This window comes from Rattus norvegicus, chromosome 1, assembly GCF_036323735.1.
Source record: "Rattus norvegicus strain BN/NHsdMcwi chromosome 1, GRCr8, whole genome shotgun sequence".
NCBI lineage: Eukaryota > Metazoa > Chordata > Mammalia > Rodentia > Muridae > Rattus > Rattus norvegicus.
The window spans coordinates 253746309-253770698 of NC_086019.1; the positions used below are offsets into that span (position 1 = coordinate 253746309).

Consider the following 24390-nt stretch of genomic DNA (forward strand, 5'->3'; position numbering starts at 1 on the left):
GAGACTTCACACTCAGGACCTGATTCTCGTGTAACGAGAGCTTTATGCACTGAGCCATCACCACAGCCTTACATCTTATTCTTGGTAGTACAGGTTAAATTAGCACACTGACATCACCACCACCTAGCTAGCTCCAGAGTTCTCAAACTGAACTCCATGCCTATTCCCATTCTGCTCTGCCTCCTTGCCTTTGGCAAACCACCATTTTTATTTTTCTTCCTGTTCCTATGAAGTTGACTCTTAGGTATTTCATGTGAGATCATTTCTTGGTTTCCTTATTATATCTAAAGTATTGTAATTAGCATATCTTCGTTGTTTGTAGTGAAGGTTGGGTCAGAATTTCCTTCTTGATGTTGACTGTCCCATCTTGTATACATACCACATTTTGTTCTTTTATCAATTAATGGCCACTTGGGCAGTACCTACTTTGCAACTGTTGTAGAAAAAAATCCTATGATGATTTGTGCATCTTTCAGTTATTTTGAGTCTGGACCCATACCAGGACTTAGTGAACTTGAGGTAATTGTTGGGGTTTGGGACAGCCACCAAACTGCCTTCTGCAGCAAGGGTAATATTTTCCATTACCATCTGCAGTGCATGAGGATCTCTCTTCTCCACATTCTTTCCAGCACTTGCTATTCATTCATATTCATAATCTCCACCTTCTCTCCCTCCCCATGGCCATCTTAAAGAACATGAAATGGTATGGTTTCTTATCATCGTTTTGATTGACATTTTTAATACATTTTTGTGTGGTTTTAGGCCTCTTGATAATTTTGGAGTAATGTCTATTGAGAGCCCTTGCCTGTTTTTTATTAGTTTTTATTGTTAGCACAAAAGTAGGACCTTGATTTTTATGTTTGTGCTCACTTTGGCAGCACACATAGGAAAATTGGAACAATACCAGGAAGATTAGCTTGACCCCTGTGCAAGGATGACAAGCAGACTCATGACGCGTTCCATAATTTTAAAAAATTAGCAGCATTTAACTCAAAAAACTCAGTTTTCATAGAATATGGATCTAAACTAAGCAAGGAACCATAGTTATTCATTGTTATAAATGATTTCACTTAAGGAAGTAAACGTTTTAAAATCCAACCTTTTCTTTAATGTTTACCAGTTTCAGACATTTTATACTATTTTCTTGGGCTGGGGAAGGGTTATTTGCTTAATTAAGCATGATTTCAGTATACTGCTATGGTTGGCCTCAAAGATTGGATTCTTCTGCTCCCAGCCTCTCCAATTTTAGGATTACAGGTATTTGCTACCATGCCCAACATTAAGAACAAGTTTTGAAACCAAGATAATCATACATGTTTTTTGTGTCATTTTACTCTTTGGAGGAAATAGTTCAAAATGATAAGCAGCCCACTTTATACACACCAAAAAAATTAAGGGTCATGATTTTCCTAATGACATTTATGTGACAAGCTGAATATATTGGCCATTGTTGTAATTCAGGAACTTGGGAGATTGAGTCAGAAAGAGTGCCATGAGTCTATCTCAGTAAGTAAATGGCCAGAGAGATGGTTCAGTGGGTAACAGCACTTGCTGAGCTTAACATCCAGAGTTAATCCCTAAGACTCCAATGGGAAAGGAAAGAACTGCCCCTTGTGTTACCTCTGACCACATACACACATACACACACGGAAGTTGATGCAGTTTTGTTTGTTTACTTTTGTTTTTTTGAGGTAGGGTCTCACTATGTAGTTCTGTCTATACTAGAACTCACTGTGTAAATCAGGCTGAACTCAAACTCACAGAGATCTACCTGCCTCTGCCTCCTGAGTTCTGGGGTGAAAGGCATACTCCACTATGCTTGGCTTAAATATAATTTTAAAAATTAAAGCAAATAAAAATTTTAAACAATGGGCCTAAGGATATGGCTCACTGGCTGAGAATGTTTGCTGTGCTTCAAAAGGACCTGAGTTTGTTTCCCAAAACCCAAGTCTGGTATCTCACAACCACCTGTGACTGTAGCTCCAGGAGCTTCAACACCCTCTTCTGGCTTCCATGTAAACACACACATATGTGGGGCACACATAATACACGTAAATTAAGCTTTGAGTCAAAAAATTATGTATGTGGTTGCAGACTTACTGTTAATGATACCAGAACAACATGTCTACTCATGTACTAGCCCAGAAAACTTCATTTAAAGTTTAGTTGTTGACTGGAGCAGGTGAGATGGCTCAGTGGGAAAAGCACTTGCCACCAAAACCTGATGACATGAGTTCAATCTTGAGAATCCCCGTGGAAGAAGGAGAAACATTCCTATAGGTTTCTGGCCTTCAAGCATGCACAGTGACACGTAGTTGCCAACTACCAACATGCTGTTTCTTTAGAAAGTTGTTTAGGAAGCTAGAGAAATGGCTCTTTGGTAAAGAATGCTTGCTGTTCTTGCAGGAGACTACAGTTGAGTTGCCAGCACCCACATTGGACAACTCACAACAGTTTATAGCAATAAACAGAGCGATCTGAAATCTTTTTCTAGCCACCACAGTCACACCTACATGAATATAAAAAAAAAATTAATTGTTAAGTAACTTTAAAAGGAAGATTAGATAACTGAATTACACAGAAGTTACAAATCTAACTTGTTAAACATATAACTATAGGAAATCTTCAGATGTTTATGTTAAAAGTTTTTCCCTCTGAATTTAGAGAAATTGTTTAAAATTAAGCCTTGCTACATGTGAAAATACACACACCAACACTTAAATTGAGGCATGAAGATTTCCGGTGTCAGGCCAGCTTAGAATACATCAAAAGACCTATTTCAACACACACACACACACAATGATATTGAGTGTTCTCAGACCAAAGTAATATTTGGTGTGATGATTGACCCGTTGTTAGTGAGAAAACAGTGAGTTTCTTGACCACTTATTTTCCTTTAATCTCACTAAGAGGTTGTGGTTTGGCATTCCATAGTAAGTGTTATATTTGGTGGTGATAATAATCATGTGACCATGATGAAAAAAAACCCCTAATTAACATTATCAGGGTATTGGTCTACAAGATATCAGTGAATATTAAAGATTAGAGAAGATAACCAAATTTGATCATTATTTATCATTTGATTTTTCTATTTCTGGTTTGGATAGGTCATTCTTAAATTTCTAGTTGTAAAGAAATATCCAAAGGGCTGGAGAGATGGCTCAGTGATTAAGAGCACCGGTTGCTCTTCCAGAGGGCCCATGTTTGAGTCTCAGCACCCACATGATTGCTCACAGTCATTTTTGACTCTTCTGCCAGGAGATCCAACACCCTCTTCTGGCCTCTGTGGGTACTGCACAAATATGCATTTAGGCAAAACACATGCATATAAAATAGAACTTTTAAAAAACTTTAATGTATTTTGGAGATATGATCTACCCTATATTATAACATAATTTGTTATATATAACAGTACTTGGTAATTGTTTTCCTTTTAGATCACAGCAGTTGTTTTTAAATAAATCATAAGCCTAGCCTGGTGTGCATGCCTTTATTCCCAATACTCAGAAGGTGGGTGAATCTCCGAATTTAAGGCGAGGCTGGTCTATATAGAGAGTTCCAGAACTACATAGAAAGACTCTGTCTCAAGAATGAATGAATGAGGATTATTTATATGGCATTCTTTTCAATTTTCAGGCTAGATGAACTACAGAAGCAGCTACAGGAAGACATAAGACAGGGCCGTGGCATTAAATCTCCTATCAGAATTGGCGACCAGGACAGTACAGATGATGAGGATGGCCTCTCAGAAGAACACAGGTAGCGTCTTTTTACACTATCTATAATCTTCTAGTACTTTTTAACCATTTTTCAAATTTGGTATTTATAAAACAGCTGGATCTTTGACTGGCTGTTCAATGACTGATACACACTTGAATTTTGTTGAAAGGCAAACATTAAAACCAAATTACATCCTAAGTCTTAACACTGAGAGACTCAGTGGTTTTCATTACTGAACATATGAAATGTGTAGCCATAAGGAGGACTGCAAAACATTCTATCTGTCTCAGTCAATCCCCCCACCTCCCTCTCTTTCTGAGACAGGATTTTTCTATGTAAGAGCACTGACTGGCCTGGAATTCTCTGTAGACCAGGCTGGACTGGAACTCACAGAGATCCACCTGCTGCTGCCTCTAGAATGCTGAGATCAAAGTTGTGTACCTGGCTAAAATACTCTTCAGTCAGTCTTACAGTCTGACTTAATACTTTACCTACTGAGCCATCTCCGTACCCTGAGTTAATCAATCTTTAAAATTTATAGTATACCAAAAAGATGTTCATTGGTTCTATCGCATTAGCACATGCCATTAATTCCAGCACCCAGGAGGCAGAGAGAGGCAGATCTCTGTGAGTTCGAGGCCAACCTAGTCTACAGAACAAGTTTCAGGACAGCCAGGACTTTACAGAGAAACCAAAAAAGTACACACAAAATGCTGTTTTGTAAGAGTTTGCCAAGTGTTATGTATTCATCTTTTAAGTACAGAATCATATATGTCCTAACTCTTTAATATTCAATGATCCTTGTATTTCAGGGAATTTCTAAAGAAATTTTCAGTTACAGTTGATGCTATTCCTGATCATCATCCAGGTGAAGAAATATTTAATTTCCTCAATTCTGGAAAAATTTTCAATCAGTATACCTTAGATTTAAGAGACTCTGGTTTTATCGGAGAAAGTGCTGTGGAAAAGCTTATTCTCAAGTAAGTAAATCATAAATATTTGGATTTTTTTTCCTGTATAAATATTTGTTCTAAGGGCTGGAATAGCTCAATGGTTAATAACACTTAACTGCTCTTGCAAAGGACCCAGGTTCAATTCCCAGCATCTACATGGTAGCTCAGAACTATACATAACTCTAGTTCCAGAGGTTCTGACCTTTGTGGACACCAGACATATATGTAGTACACATACATGCATGCAGGTATAGTAGTCAGGGTACACTAGAGCAGTGTAACCTGAGTCATGACCCCTTTAGGGATTGCCTAAGGCCATTGGATAACAGATATTTACAATACATAAAGTTGTAAAACTACAGTTAGGAAGAATATATAAGAATAATTTTATGGTTGGGATCACCACAACATGAGGCACTGTATTAAACGGTCACAGCACTAGGAAGGTTGAGAACCATTGAACCATACAAAGTGAATTTGTATATATAGAAAGAGGGGATTTAGTAGAATGGTTTACAGGCTATGGTCCAGGTACTCTGGCAGTGGCCAGAAGAAAGGCCAGAAGTCCAGTTATTCAGTCAAAGAGGTTGGATGTCTCAGCTGGTCTTTAGTATACTCTGGAATCCTGAAGAAGTAAACTCTAATGCCAGTGAATGAATGAACTTCCTAGGAAAACGAGCCAAAGCAGGGGCAGGGGCAGGTAATCATTCATCTTCTATGTCCTTTATATAGGCTGGAGGTAGGGAGTGCCTGAACCTTTAATCCCAGCACTGGGAAAGCAGAAACAGGCAGATCTCTTGAGTTTTGAGGCCAGGTCTACAGAGCGAGGTGCAGGTCAGGCAGGGTTGCAAAGAGAAACCCTGTCTCAAAAAACATAAGAAAAAGAAATGGGTCTTCCTACTTCAAATGGTTTTGTTAAGGGGAAAAAAAAATCCCAAACAGGTGTAGAGAGATGGCTCAGCAGCTAAGAGCATTGGCTGTTCTTTCAGAGAACCCAGGTTCAATTCCCAGTACCCATGTGGTAGCTCATGACTGTCTGAATTCCAGTTCTAGGGGATCTGGCACCTCTATGTAGACATATACATGTAGGCAAAACACCAATGCACATGAAAATAAATCTTTAAAAAGAAATGAAAAGAAAAAACCCTTATGGGTGTGCCCACCTATTTGCATTTTATAGTCAGACTGACAATCAAGAATATCCATCATGGAAGCAAAATACCCATATACATAAAATAAAATCTGATTTTCAAAAGTTGCTCTTAAAAGTTTGTGACTGGGGCCCAGTAAGACTCTGCTGCTGCCTTAGATGAATGTGGACTGTCTGGGACTGTGGCCTGGTTGGTGAGTGATTATGTAGAGTATCCAGAGCCCTGTTTTGCTTCTTACACCACATGAACCAAAAGTGGTAGCCTACGGCTGGGTAAGTAAAGGTGAAAACTTTCCAAGTTGTCTTCAGTTTGCAAGTTTTAAGCCTGCTGGGCCATAAGAGATATTATCTCAAAGTGGAGAACTGATTATGTAAAATCCAGCCATGGCAGTTCACAGCTGTAATCCTAGAATTGCTGGGGCAGGAAGATCGCAAGTTTGGTGTCACTCTGAGCCTACAGAGCAGGACCTTTTCTCCAAAAACATATTCCCAGTACCACAAAAGGAAAGGGTCACCGGTGACAACAGTAATAACAGTGGCTGTCAGAAGCTGGAGTTTGACCAAGGTTTGTTTTGGTTTTTTTTTTTTTTTTTTTTTTTTTTTTGGTTCTTTTTTTCGGAGCTGGGGACCGAACCCCGGGCCTTGCACTTCCTAGGCAAGCGCTCTACCACTGAGCTGGGGACCGAACCCAGGGCCTTGCGCTTCCTAGGCAAGCGCTCTACCACTGAGCTAAATCCCCAACCCCTGTTTGTTTTATTCATGGCTAGAGAGTCCTGGCTCTGGTCTCTTGTTTTGCTGTGTTTTTCCTCCACTAGTACTGTCTACTGCTCCATTGTATTGCAGTGCTCGCTTCCCGCTCAGATTCGCAGAAAGCACATAGAGCTGGAGCTTGCCTTTGCTTGTGGCTGATTGGGTGAACTGTCAGCAGTAGCACATATAGCAAGTGATTTTGCGCAGCTAAAAATCAGAACTTCAGTACCACTGAGAAAGACAAAAAGAGATATTGGGATAGATAGTTCTTAGGCTCGCTCTGTCCAATGCCTGACTAGGATAATTGTTCTGAGTGTGTGGCATTTCAAGTCTGTAAAGACCATGTGGACTCTGGTGCTGAGTTTTAGGAAAGTTCACCCCTAAAATGGCAAAAGCTCGTGTCCTCAGACTTGGTAGTCTGAGCACTGCATACAAATGTGCCTCTGCCCACAGAGGAGTCAGATGGGCATCAGTTACGTGGGAACCTGCTCCATGTTAGTGTGGAATCCACCCCATCAGCTGAAGTTTGCTTCCTCATTTCTCTGATTATGCCCAGTGTGTGTGCAAGAGGTTTTTTCCATGGGTAACCATCACTGATTTTCTGTTTCCAGATCAGGAAAAACAGATCAGATTTTTTTGACAACACAAGGCTTCCTTACCACTGCATACCACTACGTCCAATGTCCTGTACCTGTGTTAAAGTGGCTGTTTCGGGTAAGAGAATTGTTTGGGGCTTATAGTGGGTACCTACTGTATTTCCTACTCAGTAAACTCCTAGGGTCTAGCAAAATAGCTCAGGAGTGAAGGCGTTTACCACCAAGCCTCACTACCTGAGTTCAGTGCCCCGGCCCTACACGGTAGAAGCAAAGAACCACCTCAAGAAAGCTGCACTCCGGCTTCTAGAGATGATGCGCACCCCATGCACACTATTAAGTGGATAAATGAATTGTTCTCACTTTAAGCAGAAAAAAAAATCCATATTAAACCCATGGTTCCTAGGGGAATAAAATGAGGCAGGAAGAGCCAGTGCTCCTTCTCAAGTTACAGCAGTGCTTGTGCCTGTGTCCCTATTCACACGTATCTACGTGGGAGTCTGTGCATGTGATGCAGGCCTGTGGAGGCCAGAGGTGTCAGGTTCCTTGAAGCTGGCATTGTAGTGACTGAGTCACCAGACATGTGTGCCAGGCACTGAATTCTAGTTCTCTATAAGAGCAGTACAAGCTCTCACTCTGAACCACTCAGCCATGTCGGCAGCCCCATGTATGTTTTTATGCAAACTCAGCTGGCTGTTTCTCTTCCATGTCCATATTAATGCTTAATTCATTTATATGTCCTTGTTTCTGTTTAAATGATGTAGATTTTATATAGTGCTTTGGTGTTCCTCTAGATATGTTAGACATGAGTGTAGGTGTTTATTGCTCTGGGCATATCGAGAAGACAGTAATTTAGTATATAATACAGTGGATTTTGGCCCTCTCTAGGGCTCTTGATGTTACGCTAGGTTCCCTGTTAGTAGTGCCCAGTTAAGGTAGTATTCTCCTTCCAAGGACACAGTTCATGGCAAGTTTTGTTGCTTGTTTGTTTGGTTTTGGATTTTGAAGACAGGGTTTCTCTGTATAGCCCTGGCCAGCCTGGAACGCTGTAGACCAGGTTGTCCTCCACCTCAAAAAGATCCAGGTGTCTCTGCCTCCCAAGTGCTGGGGCTGCAGGCATGTGCCACCACTGCCCAACTCCTGTCAAGTTTTTCTTAAAACTACTGGAGTGTTCTATTTTAATAAAATTCTGGATTTATAGAAAATAGTGGTTAAACCTTTTTTAAGTATAAAAGGATATTTTGTACTATGCAAAAATCTGCCCTGTAGGCAGGGGAGATGTTTTTGTGTAAAATGCTTACTGCACAAGTACAAGGGGCCTAAGTTCAGATTCTGAGGACCCATCTGCAGGCTCGGAGTGGCAACACATCTTGGCAACTCCTGTATATAGCTGAAAGTATATATGGGAAGATCATAGGGGCTCACTGGCCAGTGATTGTAGCTCCAGGTTCAGGAAGACCCTTTCTTAAAGAGTAAGATGAAATGGGCTAGGCAAGATGTCCAGTTGGAAAGGGTGCTTGTCACCAAGCCTGACAATCCAGATTCCGTCTCCAGGAACCAGATGGTAGGAGACAGCAGACTCCTGAGGTTGTCCTCTGACCTCCACTGGCTTGCTATGGATGTGTTCTCTTCCACAGCCAATAAGTAAATACGGTCATAGTGATACAGGAAGACTACCAGTGTTTACCTTCGCCTTAGCAGGGGCCTATGTGAGTGATTATGCCTTCATGTACATATATACAATAGTCTTGCCCTAGAAATCCTGTCTCCTTTTAAACAGTCTCATTATATAGCCCTTACTGGCCTGGAACTCACTGTGTAGACCAGGCCTCAAAGATCTACCAGCCTGTTCTTAGATGGTCTGGGTAGGATGACTCAGCAGATAAGAGCGCCAGCTGCTTTTGCAGAGGACCCAGGTTTTATTGGTATCAGAAAACTCTATTACATGTTGTCTTAGTCAGTGGTATTTTGCTGTGATGAGATACCATAACTACAGCAACTCTTATAAAGGAAAATGTTTAACTGAGGCTTACTTATAGTTGAAAGTCTGGTGTGGAAGTGGCAGCATGCAGGCAGCTAGAATGCTGGAGAGGTAGCCAAGAGTTCTACACCTGGATTGGCAGGCAGCAAGGAGAAGTGACCCGGGCCTGGCTGGAGCATGTGAAACCTCAAAGCCCACCCCCACTGACACATTTTCTCCAACGAAGCCACATGTCACACCTAATAGTGCTACTCTCTATGAGCCTGTGAGGATCATCATACTTGTGAACTAAGATTTAGGGCAAAATATGGCATTTCTACTCTTGACTTTGGGAGTATATCAGGAAACCTGTTTAAAAGACTTTAGAGACAATCTTCATTATTGTCATGTGGTTTACTTTCTAGTATTCTTTCATTATTGTCATGTGGCGGCAGGTGGAGGGTGTTTTGGGTTTTGTTTTTTCCAGACTGGTTCTCTGTATAACAGCCCTGACTGTCCTGGAATTCTCTCTGTAGACCAGGCTGGCCTCAAACTCACAGAGATCTGCCCCTGCCCCTGCCCCTGCCCCTGCCCCTGCCCCTGCCCCTGCCCCCCAAGTGCTGGGATTGATTAAAGGTGACACCATGCCCAACTAGTGGTTGGCATTTTTAGTGTCACTGTGCAAGGTACTAGATGAAACACCACAAGAAGCCTACTTTCTAACACAGAAGAGGTAGGAAAATGTAGGAATGTACAGTAGTTTTTTTTTTTTTTTTTTTTTTTTTTTCTAAAGAGTCAAGTACTGTGAAGAAAAGTGAGGGAGGCCAGCATGGGCGTGGGAAGTAGAAGAGGTAAGAGGGATTCTTGTTTTACCTTAATGTGGTGGATTGGGGTTTTTCTTTTGTTTTCTTGGCTTTTTTGAGACAGGGCTTCTCTCTGTGGCCCTGGCTGTCCTGGAACTTCCTCTATAGACTAAGCTGGCCTCCATCCACCTGCCTCAGCCTCCCACCACCACCCTGCAGTGAGATATTTCTATTAAGGTGAAATCAAAAGAATGAAGTTGGTTGGGACTGGAGAGATGGCTCAGTGGTTAAGAGCACCTGACTGCTCTTCCAGAGGTCCTGAGTTCAATTCCCGGCAACCACATGGTGGCTCACAACCATCTGTAAAGAGATCCAGTGCCCTCTTCTAGTGTGTCAGAAGACAGCTACAGTGTACTTATATATAATAAATGAATAAATCTTAAAAAAAAAAATGAAGTTGGTTGAATGGGCCCCCACTTGTCCCCATATAAAAAGATATAGGTTCCAAGTAAGGTGTTTTCAGCACAACTCCTACCAAAGAAATTGATGAGTAAGCTTCATGCTGTGTGGGAGAGGAACTTTGTCCACAGTAACAGTGGTAGTAGAAAGACCACGGAGCAGCACTTGCTGGAAATGGTTAACAATTTTGATCTGCTGGTATTAATTATCTTTTGTATTGCTCCCACAAGAAACTTCATCTGCCTCAAGTTATTTTAAAGTAACTCATTCTCCTCCTCCTCCTCCTCCTCCTCCTCCTCCTCCTCCTCCTCCTCCTCCTCCTCCTCCTCCTCCTCAGTCTTTCCCGTCGGTCTCCTTGATGCCTGGGTGCTAGCCCTGAACAGGCTTTAGCTTGCTAGTGTCACCTTACAGTGTGCCTCTCATCAAAATAACTGTACATATCTGAAGATAACTCTGTCTGCCCAGCAGTTTTCAGCGACACTTCTACACATCTACCTCGCCTGCATATTTGTATTTCTAATTTTATTTATTTATTTATTATTTTTTGGTTCTTTTTTTCCGGAGCTGGGGACCGAACCCAGGGCCTTGCGCTTCCTAGGCAAGCACTCTACCACTGAGCTAAATCCCCAACCCCCGTATTTCTAATTTTAAACTTGACTGTCATACTGGGGTTTCTGTAGTCCCTGATTACATATTTTTCTTTATTTTTATGTCGTTGATGTGGACTGTCGCACATAACAAAAATACCTTTTTGCTAAGCAGATTTTTATACCTTTCTGAATCATTCTTTGAAATTAAGGTACTTTCTCTGTGTAAGCCATATTTTCTCATCTCTAGAAAAACCTTGACTTTTACTATTGGCAAATTAGATAAATTTTAATGTTAATAATTCTAACTGTATTGGATTTTTTTTTTTTTTTTTGAAGACAAGGGTCAGGTTGTATAGCTCAGTGCTGGGTTATACATTTGTGCCACCATACTCCACCTAGCTTTGTTTGCTAAAATGTAATAAAAATGAGCTGAGCCAGGCATACTGTTTTGTACTTCTAATAATGGCGACTGCAGAGCCTGAGGCAGGAACATCTCAAGTTCAAAACCTTTTCATGCTGTCTAAAGAGTTTGAAACCAGCCTGAGCTAAACATTGTGAGATCCTGAAGGAAGGAAGGAAGGAAAGAAGGGAGGGAGGGAGGGAGGGAGGGAGGAAGGAAGGAAGGAAGGAAGGAAAGAAGGAAGGAAGGGTGCGGTGTGAAGAGGTGACCTAGTGGTTAAGAGCACTGCCTGTTCTTCCAGAGGATAAAAGAAAAAAATTAAAAATTTGCTTTTTATTTATAGAGGCAGGGTCTTATTCGCTCTGGCTGTCCAGGAATTCTATATATATATAGACAGGCTGCCCTCAAACTACAGGTCCAACTTTCTCTGCCTTATGAGGACTGAGATTAAAGGCATGTTCCATCCCTGCCCAGCTTGGCTTTTTTTGTAGTATCATGTATGTTCAAATGTCGTAGAAAGAGTTCACTACTTAAGTTTTATTTTTTTGTTTTTTTCATTTCAGAGAGAATGTTTTGTTGTATAAGATTCAAGTTATAAAAAGCAGACTAAATTTATTCCAAGTCTTTATTTCCACCTGCTATTGACATTGTGGTCAATGTTTTCTCGGTGGTTGTCTGCATACAAAATTAATTAATGACTTGCCTAGAAAGCATATTTGATCCAGCCTTGAATAAATTGAACATAGTGCCACATGCCTGTAATTCCTGTGTTCAGTACCCAGAATCATGTTCATTGAGCATAGAGCATGTGCCTCTCATCCCAGCACTTTGAAGAGGTAAAGAGTCAGAATTACAAGGTCATGCTTAGATACAGGCCAGTTGTAATTATCTGAAACCCTGTCTCAAAACAAACAAATTGACTATGAGCCGGGTCTGATGGAATATGTCTGTGATCCCAGTTACCCCCGGGGTCAGGCAGGAGGTCATAAGTTCAAGCCAATTGAAAATGAATGTGAGCTGGAGATGCAGTTTGGAGTACTTTACTAAATGGATAGGTCCTGTCCTAGGTTCAGTCCCCAATACTGCAAAAGAAAAAAAACCAAGTCAGTAAGCATAAATGGAACAAGTCCATTTGCTCTGTAGATTATTCTGATAATAAATAAGTGAGTATCTTCCTTTCAATATACAACTATCGTCCTTTTTAATAGCTTTGTTGTATTTTTTTGGTTTCTATATTTTGATTTGTTTAAACCAGCCTCTAACCATAGGCAGTCTTATTGTATATGTGCTTTTCTTTTTTAAATTCACTTTATATCCAGATCACCGCATCCCTTCCCCCATCCCCTACTCCCACTCTCCTCTGAGAGGTGGAAGTCCCTCTGGGTATCCTCCCACCCTGGTACATGAGATCTCTGGGGTCCTAGACACATTCTCTCTCACTGAGGCCAGAAGGCAGCCAGCTAGAACATATCTCACAGACAGGCAACAGGTTTTGGGATAGCCCTCATTCCAGTTGTTAGGGACCCACATGAAGGCCAAGCTGCACATCTGCTACATATGGGCAGGGGGCCTACGTCCAGCCTGTGTATGCCCTTTGGTTGATGGTTCACTCTCTGAGAACCCCAAGGGTCCAAGTTAGTTGAGACTGTTTGCCTTCCTATAGAGTTCCTTCAGGACCCTCTTCAGGACTCCCCTTCAGGGCCCTCAATCCTTCCTCCTATTCCTTCCTAAGAGTCCTCAAGCTCTATCCATTGTTTGGCTGTGGGTGTCTGAATCAGCTTCTGGGTGGAGCCTCTCAGAGGACAGCCTTACTAGACTTCTATCTACACACGTAACAGAGTATTATTAATACTGTCAGGGATTGGTGCTTGCCCAAGGGAGGGATCTCCAGTTGGGCCGGTTATTGGCTGTCCATTCTCTCAGTCTCTGCTCCATCCCCGTCCCTGAATTTGTTGTAAACAGGGTAAATTTTGAGCCGAAAGTTTTGTGAGTAGGTTGGATTCCCTCTCACTCACTCCACTGAGGTTCCTGACTACAGGAGTTGGACTCTTCTTTCTCCAATGTTGTGAGTCACAGCTAAGGTCATCCTCATTGGTTCTAAAGCACCTCTCCTATCCCAGGTCTCTGGCACCTCCTCGAGATGCACCCCACATCTCCACCTATGTAGAACATGTCTTTGAGTATTACATTCTCCTGGTAGGAGAGCTTAACACAGATACAGCCAAGACGTTCTTAAAGTAGATTATTTTTTACATTAAGCTATGTATCTGGCTGAGCAGAATTTGGGTTATTCCTTATAGTTTAGATTTAAATTTATTGTGGTTAGTCTGTGGTTCTGGGTAGAAGAAAAGGATAGCAGTTGAAGTAGTGTATGTTCTACAAACATTTTTACAGTTGGGTTTTTTGTTTTTGTTTTAGTGTGTGTGTGTGTGTGTGTGTGTGTGTGTGTGTGTGTGTGTGTGTCTCCATGCGTGTCCATGCGCGCGTGCCTTCTGGGTTCCAAAGAACCAGTTAGGCCCTTGTGAATTTTCTGAGACAGGAGTTTCACTACATAGACTAAGCTGCCCTCAGTACTGGTCCTGAGAATGTGTACCACCATCCTCATCCAATTTTTTTAGCTTGGATTATTTGTCTTGGGATTTAAATTCCTATATTTTGTTAAAAGGTTGACTAGATCAATGGTTCTCAACCTGTGGGTTATGACCCCTTTAGGGGTCCTTTTCACAGAAGTCGTTGCCTATGACCATCTGCATATCATATTTACATTCAGATTCCTAACAGCAAAATCATAGTTATAAAGTAGCAAGAAAATAATCGTATGATTGGGAATCACCACAACATGGGGAACTGTATTAAGTGATCGCAGCATTAGGAAGATTGAGAAGCACTGGACTAGATAAAAGTACAATGATTTCACCTAAGTATCAATAGACTTTAAATTTTTACTGAGTTACTAGTCATTCTGAACGTAAGACTCTTCGCTTTTCTAATACCCTGATTATTAGAATAAAACAGTACCTTGGCTGGTGGCAACCAAGGAATGCCACAGTCACATTATGCACCATACCTAGTGCAGGAGGAGGAGGAGCAAAAGGCTATTTCAGATTGGGGGCATCAGACAGAGAGGGAATGAGAGAGGGAGTGCCCCTTGATACCCAGAAGGACTTTGGGAGCAATAGTAGAAATGCTCCAAATGTATTGTACCTGGCAGCCATTGGGCGATGGCATAAGCTCCTGCCGTTGGAAGACAGGTTAGAGGAGCACCCAGTTTATACTACTAATGAACATTGATTGTTCTATCTTTTGTGCGGGGTTGGGAGTGGGTGTTTAAACACTGGCTGTCCTAGAGCTTACTCTGTAGATTGGGCTAGCTTTGAACTCAAGAGGTCTGCTGGTCTCTGCCTCCAGAGTGCTGTTTAAATGAGTACGCCACTATCATCTGGCTTTCCTATCCTGTCCTTGAAGGCAGCTAATACCTAATTACTGTTCTTCCTTTGTCTCTGGTGACAAATAAACATCTTTGGTACCTTAGTTGTGCCTGGGGAGATGGTTTAGTGGGTAAAGTGCTTCCTTCACAAGCATGCGGACTTGAGTTCAGATCCCAGCAGTCACCTAAAAGCTGTGCAGAGTGGTGTATGTCTGTGATCCCAACAGTGTCAGCAGGAGGGCAGGGGCCAGTAGATAGCTGACTACTCAATCTAGGGGGATAGTGAGCTCCTGGTTCAGTGAGAGCGCGAGCCTGGCCTCTCACTAGGATGATTTCAGCATGCGAATTTGAACTAGAAAACACGAGACCCTGTCTCAAAAAGTAAATGACTGCGTGCTGTTTCATGAGTGTAGGTGCAGTGTGACCAACCAGCTGACCTGCTTCAATGCCTTCTCTAGTGATGGGATGATCTCCTAAAACTGTAAGCCAAGATAAGCCCTTCCTTAAAAGAAAATTGGAAGGTGGCTAGGTATGGCAGTTCTACCTATAAACATATCCTTAGGAGATGGAAGCAGGAGGCTCAAGAGTTAATCAGTTTTAGATGCATAGCTAGCTGGAGTCCAGCTGGGGCTATATGTACCCAGATTCTTCAAGTCCCCTCACCTAATTAAAAATGTATGGGTATATTATTTATCTGTAAGTCAGTTTCTATTTTGTGTATGAGTGCTTACATGTAGTGACAACTGTAAAAAAGGAAACCATCTCATTGGAGCTGACTTAACAAGTTCAGAGTTTAGTCCATCGTGGCAGGAAGCATGACAGCTGTCTGGAGAAGAAACACTTCTCCATCTGAATTGGAAATTCTATATTTAGATTGGCAGGCAGCTGGAAGAGAATGACTCTGGAGCTGACTTGAGCTTCTGAAACCTCAAAACGCACCCCCAATGACACACTTCATCCAAAAGGCACCTCCTAACTACACTATTCCCTATAGGCCTTTGGGGTCCATTTTCATTAAAATCACCATATTCAGCAAGTTATAGGAATTCACCTCTTTCAGCCTTACTAGTATCGTGATTAAATACACATAATACCGCACCTGGCTTCTTTTTTTTTAAACATAAGTTCTAGAGATTGAACTCAGGTTCTCTTCTTGAACAGCAAACACCTTACCAATTATGATCATCATAGAAGCACTCTTTATTTATTCTTTTTCTATTAGGTCAGATGGGCATGTGTATGCATGTGTTGGCTTGGGATTAACAAGCGTGTCATCAGTTGCTCTCCACTTTATGTTTTTTGAGACAGAGTCTTTACACTATTATCTAGTGTGAGCTCCAGGATTTCTTCTGTCTCTGTTTCCCCAAAGCTGGGAATTAGAAACGCACGCGCGCGCACACACACACACACACACACACACACACACACACACACACACACACACACCTACCAGGCTGAAAGACAGCCCACTGGTTAAGAGCACTGGGTGCTCTTCTACAGGACGCAGATTCAATTCCCAGCGTATACATGGCAAAACACAACAACCTGTGGCTGGCCCAGGAGATCTGATGCACTCTTGGCTTTCATGGGAACTGCATGTGTGTCATACACAGACATAAATGCAAATACTCATACACAGGAAAATAAAGTCTTTTGAGATGATGTTTCACTATATAGCCCTAGATGGCCTGAACTCTGTAAACCAGGCTAGCCTCCACTCAGAAGAGATCTGCCTACCTTTGCTTCCCAAATTCTGGGATTAAAGACATGCACACCATGACCAGCCATACTTGGGTTTTTGTTGGATACTAAGGATGGAGCTCAGGTCCTCATACTTGTTACTAACACGGTAACAACTCAGTCATCTTCCAAGCCCCTCCTTTACATTTAATTTTGAGTGGTGCTGTTGTTTCAAGTGTTATTTACTTATTAATTACAGGTAGAAGTTGTAAAAATAGGAAACAACAGAAACCAGGTAGCCTGTTAGAATGGAAAGAGGCTTGCAACTAGACCTGTGCTCAACCCCCTGTTTATCTACTTTTGTATACCCATTGGTAAGGGGTTGGTCTGCTTGCTTGCCCATGTAATGAAAGCCCTTTTTAGTGGAGTGTATGAGAAACCCTTTGGGGAGTGGGATGTCGCTGCTTTGCCCGGGCTGGACTTGAATTCACAATTTTCCTGTGTTAGGCACCTAAGGAGCTAGAATTAAAAATATTTAAAACTGCATGTGGTGGCGCATGCCTTTAATCCCAGCACTTGGGAGGCAGAGGCAACCAGATCCTGATCTACAAGACAGGACAGCCAGAGCTACACAGAGAAACTCTGTTTTGAAAAACCCAAAATGGAAGGAAGGAAGGAAAGAAGGAAGAAAAAAGAAAAGGAAAGTTCTCATGACAAGACTCAAAATAGCTTCACATGGACCTAGCAAATACTAAACTTTCCTTTCTAATACCTATTTTGTTTTTGACAGATGATGTCGGTTCACACAGATTGTATTGTGTCAGTGCAGATTTTAAGTACATTGATGGAAATCACTATTAGAAATGGTGAGTATGAGTTTCGGAGTATGCACTGTTGCTTGTTACATACTCTCATTTGGTTGATGTTAAAGTTGTGATTTTGTTTGCTTTGATTTTTGTTGGTACTTGGGATTGAACACAATATTAACAGATGACAACCCTTCATCTTTAACACGTGAAGACTGGAGAAATGGATCAATGGTTAAGGACCCGGGTTCAATTCCACATGGCAGTTCACAACTCTCTGAAACTCAAGTTGCTGGGGGTTCATGGCACCAGGCACTCATGTGGTTCTAACCCTCAAAAAATATATAACGGGTTATTTTATAGGGCCAGTAGAAATAGTTGAAAATATATCTATGTGTTAAACTACCCAATTAAATTATTATTATTTATACTTAAGTTTTCTTATTGTTTAACATAGTCTTGTGTAGTTATCCTCAAACTAATTTTGTCACCTGAGTTGGCTTGAATTCTTAATCCTCTTCCCATCATGCCTCCAAGTGCTGCTGGGATTGTAAGGATACACTACTGGGCTCAGCTTCAGCCAACTGATGTTAATTGGCATTAATTGGATGAGCCAAGCATATTTAAGCCACCACATTCCATTCCCTGGCCCTCATAGACTTCTTTAAACACATGAGTCTATGGGGGCCATACCTAAACATAGCATAATTCAAATTGCATTTAGTCCAGCGCCCAAAGTCCCCATAGTCTATAGCAGTCTCAACAATGTTAAAAGTCCAAAGTGATTCATCCAGTCACTTAACTGTAATCCCCAAAGCAAGACAGGAACCCAGCAGGACAAACTCCAGACTCTGCATCTCCATGGCTGATGTCAAAGTGGTCTTCAGATCTCCAGCTCCTTTTTCATCTTTGTGGACTGCAACAAACTTCTTTCTCCTGGACTCATTCCACTCCCCGACAGCAGCCTTCCTTGGCAGATGTCCCACGGCTCTGAAATCTCTAACATCTTGGGGTCCCCAAGGCAACTTCAGCTTCACAGCTTCTTGTTTCAATGTCTGGGATCCACACATGATCTTCTGGGCTCTTCCAGAGGGCTGGCCATCACTTCTCCAGCTCTGCCCTCTGTAGCGCTCTAAGTCAGGTTGATCCACTCCACTGCTGCTGCTGTCCTTGGTGATCATCCCATGGTACTGGCATCTCCAATACTCTGGGGTCTTTAACTGCATCTAGGCTTCACCAGTAGCCTCTCATAGGCTCCCTTCATGGTGCCAAGCCTCAACTCCTCTGCATGACCCCTTTAGTCCTGGGCCACCTACTGCAACTCAGGCTGCACCTTCACCAATGGCCTTCCATGGCCTCTCTCAATCCTCAGCTGGTCTTCACGACGCCTCATGCCTTCAAAACCAGTATCACCTGGGTGACTCTTAACATTACCAAGTCCAGCTGCAGCATGAGGTAAATCTTGGAATATGAACACAACTTCTTTGTGCTCTCAAAAAACACTTCCCAGAGTTTACTTCAGTGTTGTTGTAAAAATATAAAAATAATATAAGTATTGTTTTACCTCGCTAGATCCAGCACCGCGGTGCCCCGAGATATCTGCTAGATATCTTGGCGGAAATACATCCCAACTCCATGGAGGCCCAGTGTCTCCTGCCACCTCACACTTTCCTACACTCAAACCGTCACATAAAAGAACACACAGCACAATAATCTTAGATCCAATTGGTAAGATATAATTGCCCACCTAAACATACATAGCCCAGTACCATCCATCTCTTAAGAACATTAATAACAACCTGTAAATACACAGAGCAGAATCTTAACATCCCCTGCCATGGCTTCTTTCCCTCTCCCTCTTGTCTCTTCCTCCTTTCTGTCCCAGTCTCCTCCCCTTCCTTCAAATCTCTTTGCGGCCCATCCTTCCTTCTCATCCAGTGACAGGCCTCCTTCTATCTTGTGCCTGCCTCACCTATGACATCATCCTACATTTCACCCTTTTTGTCTAATTAAAAAAAAAAAACTTTTCTCTCAAATATAAGCTGAGCACAACTATTATCATTTTGTAATTAAGAGCACAAACTATATCTAACACCCAGTCCAACACTATATCAGTTAAACAGAGCATTTAGTTATCCATTCCAGGTTAAGAAGGGCTTAAAATCTGTATTATAATCCAATAAAATATGTATATTTAGAGTTAAACAGCCTGATAGACTATGAGACTATAATGTCTTCAACCCCGTCAGAAATCTGGGAATGACCAAATATCTATACACATAGAAAGCCTAACATGGCTTCCAGAACTGAGAGGTTGTAGAGACAAAACTCCACTAGCACAGTCCACTGTTAGCAACACGTAAGCACAAGTCTTCAGCCTTCTGGCCCAAAATCAACTGACAGACTCTTGAAATGCAGATTTCGAAGGGCTGATCACCCTGTTTTGGCAGGGTTTATCAGTCAACTATTCTGCATAATTTGTCCTTTCCTGGACAGTATTAGTCTGCAGATGAAACAGGCAGTTTTGTCCAGTGGCTGCCTAGTCACAAAGTATCACCTCACCTGGAGGTAGAGATGTTCACATTCTTCATTAAATCCGCCAAAGGGGAACTGTTAGGAGCAGATATGTCTCAACAAAAGATAAATAACTTGGGGTTGGGTAGAGCGCTTGCCTAGCAAACGCAAGGCCCTGGTTCAGTCCCCAGCTTCCAAAAAAAAAGATAAATAACTCTTAAAGTCTCAAATTTTGTGAATACCTGACATTTTAAAAAAACATCTATCTATATAAGGTAATCTGAACTGTTGTCTCCATATCCTAAATTTTATCTTGAAAGTACTCTCCCAAACTCAGAACCATGACTTTGCTATTTGAATCTTAACTCACAGGTGTAATCATCTCAGAAGTTTGTAATGACAACAACAGAAGGACTGGCTTGTACTTTTAAACTTTTTTGACAAATAAATTCTGTACCCAAACAAAGATATGATTTAAGCTTAGTTACCAAATGAGATTATGGCTGTACAATTCAATCTAGCTAATTCCTCCCTGTTAAATTGCAACCAATTTTAAATTCCTCATAAAAACTTTAGAATAACCACTTTCAGCCCCCCCCCCCCCCCAAAGTCCAGGGAATTGGGGCGACGACTCCTCCATAACTTCTTCAAGCTGTACATGGGCGTTGAGATATCCTTGGGGGTAGGAGGTAGGAAGAATGAAGCAAATTCTGTAGCTGATGTGTCCTGACTGAACCCAGCTGAAAGTCCTTGGGATCAGGAATCCAAGTAGGCACATTCTGCAAAATACAACTCTCAAGACAAAAGTTTAGAATTGAGATATCTTTTTGTTTGATTCTCCTGAATCAGTTTTTCAGGCGGTCTATCAAATCTTATTGGTATGACTCTGTGAGGTTTCCAGAGCCTAATCACACTTTTTTTTTTTTTTTTTTTTTTTTTTTTTTTTTTTTTGCAGTCCGGGTCCTTTATTTCCTTTGTGTCCATTAGGCCATGAGTCCGTATGGACTGGGCTCCAGCAGCTCAGGCTCCTTCCCGTTAGTCCTCACAAAGTGCGCTTCTCTGGGTGGCGCCGGCTGGCACTTCAGCTGAACCCAGGTGCCCTTCTCTTTGGCTTCCTCTTTCTTCTGATCGTTCTCCTTCACCCGATTCAGGAAGCTGTCTCTGCTCTTCGACTGCTTGATGTGCTCAATCCGCACATTGATCATCTTGGCCAGAATCTTGCCTTTAACTTGCTTGTTTACAATGATGCCCACGGCATGCTGGGTGACATTGTAGACTCTTCCAGTTTTGCCGTGGTAACACTTCTGGGGCATTCCTTTTTGAACAGTGCCCATTCCCTTGATGTCTACAATATCACCCTTCTTGTAGATTCGCATGTATGTGGCCAAAGGAACGACTCCATGTTTCCTAAAAGGTCTAGAGAACATATACCGAGTACCCCTCCTCTTTCCTTTTGTGTTCGTCATTTTGGCGACTTACTGGAAGATGGCTGCCCCGGCGGAAAGGCCCTAAGCACACTTTTTAAAAACACAAAGACAAAATCTTTCTTCCAAAATACTGTGTTCCTTAGTATGAAACCAGAAAAGTTTGTATCTTGAACTCTCTCCCAGAGTAATAATATAACCATAAAACTCAAAGTCACACCCATTATGAAGACTAAACAATTTTTTAAAAAGGAAGTAAGCTAAACAATGAGCCTGATAGGCTTTTGTACTCTGTGTTATCAGGAAATGAACCCAAAATTCCCGTGGAGCCCACATTAAGAGAATCTGAGCTTCCTGTTGTGGCAAATATCAAAAGTAACCACAAACCCTCGCTAGCCGGCATCAACCATATGGCCTTTAGCAGGGTAATTCATAAAACAAACCAAATACCTTCTATCAATTCCAATATCAATAAGCAACATATCAAACCAGGACTTTTGCCCAAAATATCTCAATCTGTTAAGCTCTCTACCCGGAGCCACATTTTTTCTTTAACCTTAATAACTTCTACAATATATGCCTGCATTCACTCTCCCTGGTGTTACAGACATTCATCACAACTCTCTACTTGGAGGTAGTGACTAATTTTTCCCTATCTGAGTTCTGAACCGTGGATGAAAATCCCCACCTGATTCAGGTAATCTCTTTACTCTCTTCTTTCTAAAAACAAACTTACTCACCTTTTAATACCTGTGATTAAGAGATAGCTTGTCTAACTAGGATTTCAACCCAAAATTCCCGTGAAGCCCACGTTAAAAAGAATATGAGTATCCTGAAAGACTTTCTAAACAACTTTCTTTAAAAAGCAGCTTTTAATCTCTAACTCTCTGAGCTGCCATTACTTAATACACAGTAGGGGACCTACAGCCTGCCAGCCCAGGCGGCTTCCTCATGAAGTTGGGCGCCATCTGTTGTTGTAAAAATATAAAAATAAATAAAGTAGGGTTGTCTTTTATCCCGCTAGGTCCGGCACCGTGGTACCCCAAGGTATGTGCCAGATATCTTGGCGGAAACACATTCCAACTCTGAGGCGGCCCAGTGTCTCCTGCTGCTGCACACTTTGTTACACTCAAATCGTCATATAAAAGAACACATGGGGTTGGGGATTTAGCTCAGTGGTAGAGCACTTGCCTAGCAAGTGCAAGGCCCTGGGTTCGGTCCCCAGCTCTGAAAAAAAGGAAAAAAAACCACACACACACACACACACACACACACATCTTTGACCCAATTGATAAGATTGCCCACCTAAACATATAAAGATACCATCCATCCCTTAGGAACATTGATAACAACCTGTAAATACACAGAGCAGAATCTTAACGTCACCTGCCATATTGTCCTGCCACAGCTTCTCTCTTTCCCTCTCTCCTGTCTCTACCTTTCTGTCCTAGTCTCCTCCTCTTCCTTCAAACTTCTCTCCCGCCCTTCCTTCCAATGACAGGTTCGTCATCCAATGACAGGCCTCCTTCTATCTTGTGCCTGCCTCACCTGTGACATCATCCTACACCTCAGTGATAGTGGTCTCTTCTTAATCACCACTAATTTCTTAGCTACAGCTAACCAGCATCCATTGTCCCAGTAGTCTCTTCTATTCTGGACTCTAAAGCCAGAGCCTCATGGCTAAAGCTGCCAAGTTCTGCTGTTTGCTGAGGCTGCAACATGCCCCTCACCACATCCCTGCATTCTGTTATCAGCTTTCCATTTTTCAATTCCCTCACTGCCTAACCTTGGCTGTCCTGGAACTTGCTCTGTACATAGACCTTGAACTCAGAAAACTGTATGGCTCTGGGATTAAAGGTGTGAACCACCATTCGTGGACCTAAACTTAGCTGGGTGAGGTCTTGCCCCAAAGTCAACTCCCTTAATCTGCAATCTCCTTGAACATAGGATTCAGCTCCATTCTACTTCTTGGTGCCCTTTAATACTTGAACCATATATTTTGTATTTCTTCTTTCTCAGATTGCTCCTTTTCATTAAAGTAAGAGTGCCACTCTAATAGTGCCACTCTAATAGTGCCACTCTAATAGTGCCACTCTAATAGTGCCACTCCCTAGGACAAGCGTATTCAACTACCTCAGATGGATTTTCACTATTCAATGTGGCTTTAAGACTGTATGGTTTGAATAAAAATAATTCCTTGTGTTAAGCAGATACGTTCAGTGACTCTCCCGTTTGGCCCTGGATCCCATCACTGTCTGATATAGCAGCTGTATTCTTCAACATGGGTGTTGGTTTTGGAGCTTTGTTTCCTCTGGAGACTCTTCAGCCAGACTTTAATGAGGACAGTCTAATGTAAGTTTTCTTCACATTGTAAATACCAAAAAGATCTTTTGGGTATTTTTTGTTTTTGTTTTTTTGAGATAGTATCTTAATCTGTAGTCCTCCCTGTCCCGGAACATGCTCTGTAGAACAGGTTGGCTTGAATTAACAGAAACCTACCTGCCTCTGCGCCCCTCTGCCCCTCTCTGTGCCCCTCTCTGTGCCCCTCTGTGTCCCTCTGCCTCTGCAGTGCTGAGATTAAAGGTGTATGCCACAAAGCTGGGCTCAGAAAGATTTGTAATGGTTGCTATTCTTTCATTGTCATTATAATTGATTTAATAAATTCAGTATTCATTCTCAACTTAATAAATTCAAAGCTGAAATCAGTCTTGAAATAGCCTACATTCTTAGTACCTGCACTAATGTAAAAGTCACCATCATGTTTAATGAGGAAATAGTAGAAACAATCCTATAAGGAGTTTTAAAGGCTTCTCGTTGTTATTTAACCTTGTTTTGCTAGGCCAGCAAGATATAGTTCCCATGCAAGCCTGATAACCTTGCCCCAATAGATAACCTATACCTACGAGTATTACCTGACTCCCAAAGCTGTCTATATCAGGGCCTTGGCACATATATCCAGACTCACTCACTGCCCACCTACATACCCTACTGCACTCTCAATAAATTTAATTTTTTAAAAAATCATATGTAGATATTTATTGGTCAAAGCAGTTAGTAAGAGAGTAGGAAAGCCATAAAAATTGGAAAGAACTTGGTAAAAAAATAACTTGATAAATGATTCAGTCTATGCATAAAGGCCTAAGAACCAGCTGAGAGACTAT

General features: G+C 41.8%; 2 protein-coding genes and 1 non-coding gene across 9 annotated transcripts in view; 2 read left to right on the forward strand and 1 right to left on the reverse strand.

Annotated features, from left to right (window-relative positions):
* The window catches only part of Slf2 (SMC5-SMC6 complex localization factor 2), a 62599-nt gene that overhangs the window by 14330 nt on the left and 23879 nt on the right, over positions 1-24390 (forward strand). For 5 of the 7 annotated variants that reach the window (XM_017589590.3, XM_039088080.2, XM_063271766.1 and 2 more), the window contains 5 exons: positions 3637-3759; positions 4533-4700; positions 7185-7287; positions 17276-17351; positions 23437-23581. In XM_017589590.3, the coding sequence (XP_017445079.1) occupies positions 3637-3759; positions 4533-4700; positions 7185-7287; positions 17276-17351; positions 23437-23581 (615 nt within the window). The remainder of the gene's footprint in view (positions 1-3636; positions 3760-4532; positions 4701-7184; positions 7288-17275; positions 17352-23436; positions 23582-24390) is intronic. The other 2 variants (XM_006231551.5, NM_001134612.2) reach the window with 1 other exon arrangement.
* Rnu6-588 (RNA, U6 small nuclear 588) lies at positions 863-969 on the forward strand. The gene has a single exon (XR_005499966.1). It is a non-coding gene; the product is annotated as a U6 spliceosomal RNA (small nuclear RNA).
* Positions 18434-23441, reverse strand: LOC134484062 (large ribosomal subunit protein eL21-like). Its single transcript, XM_063280436.1, has one exon. It carries the CDS (start codon positions 21269-21271, stop codon positions 20789-20791), a length of 483 nt encoding a protein of 160 aa, XP_063136506.1. The 5' UTR covers positions 21272-23441; the 3' UTR covers positions 18434-20788.

Excerpts from the sequence above, each read along its gene's own strand:
- LOC134484062 (XM_063280436.1), bottom strand. The coding sequence starts at position 21,271 with ATGACGAACACAAAAGGAAAGAGGAGGGGTACTCGGTATATGTTCTCT.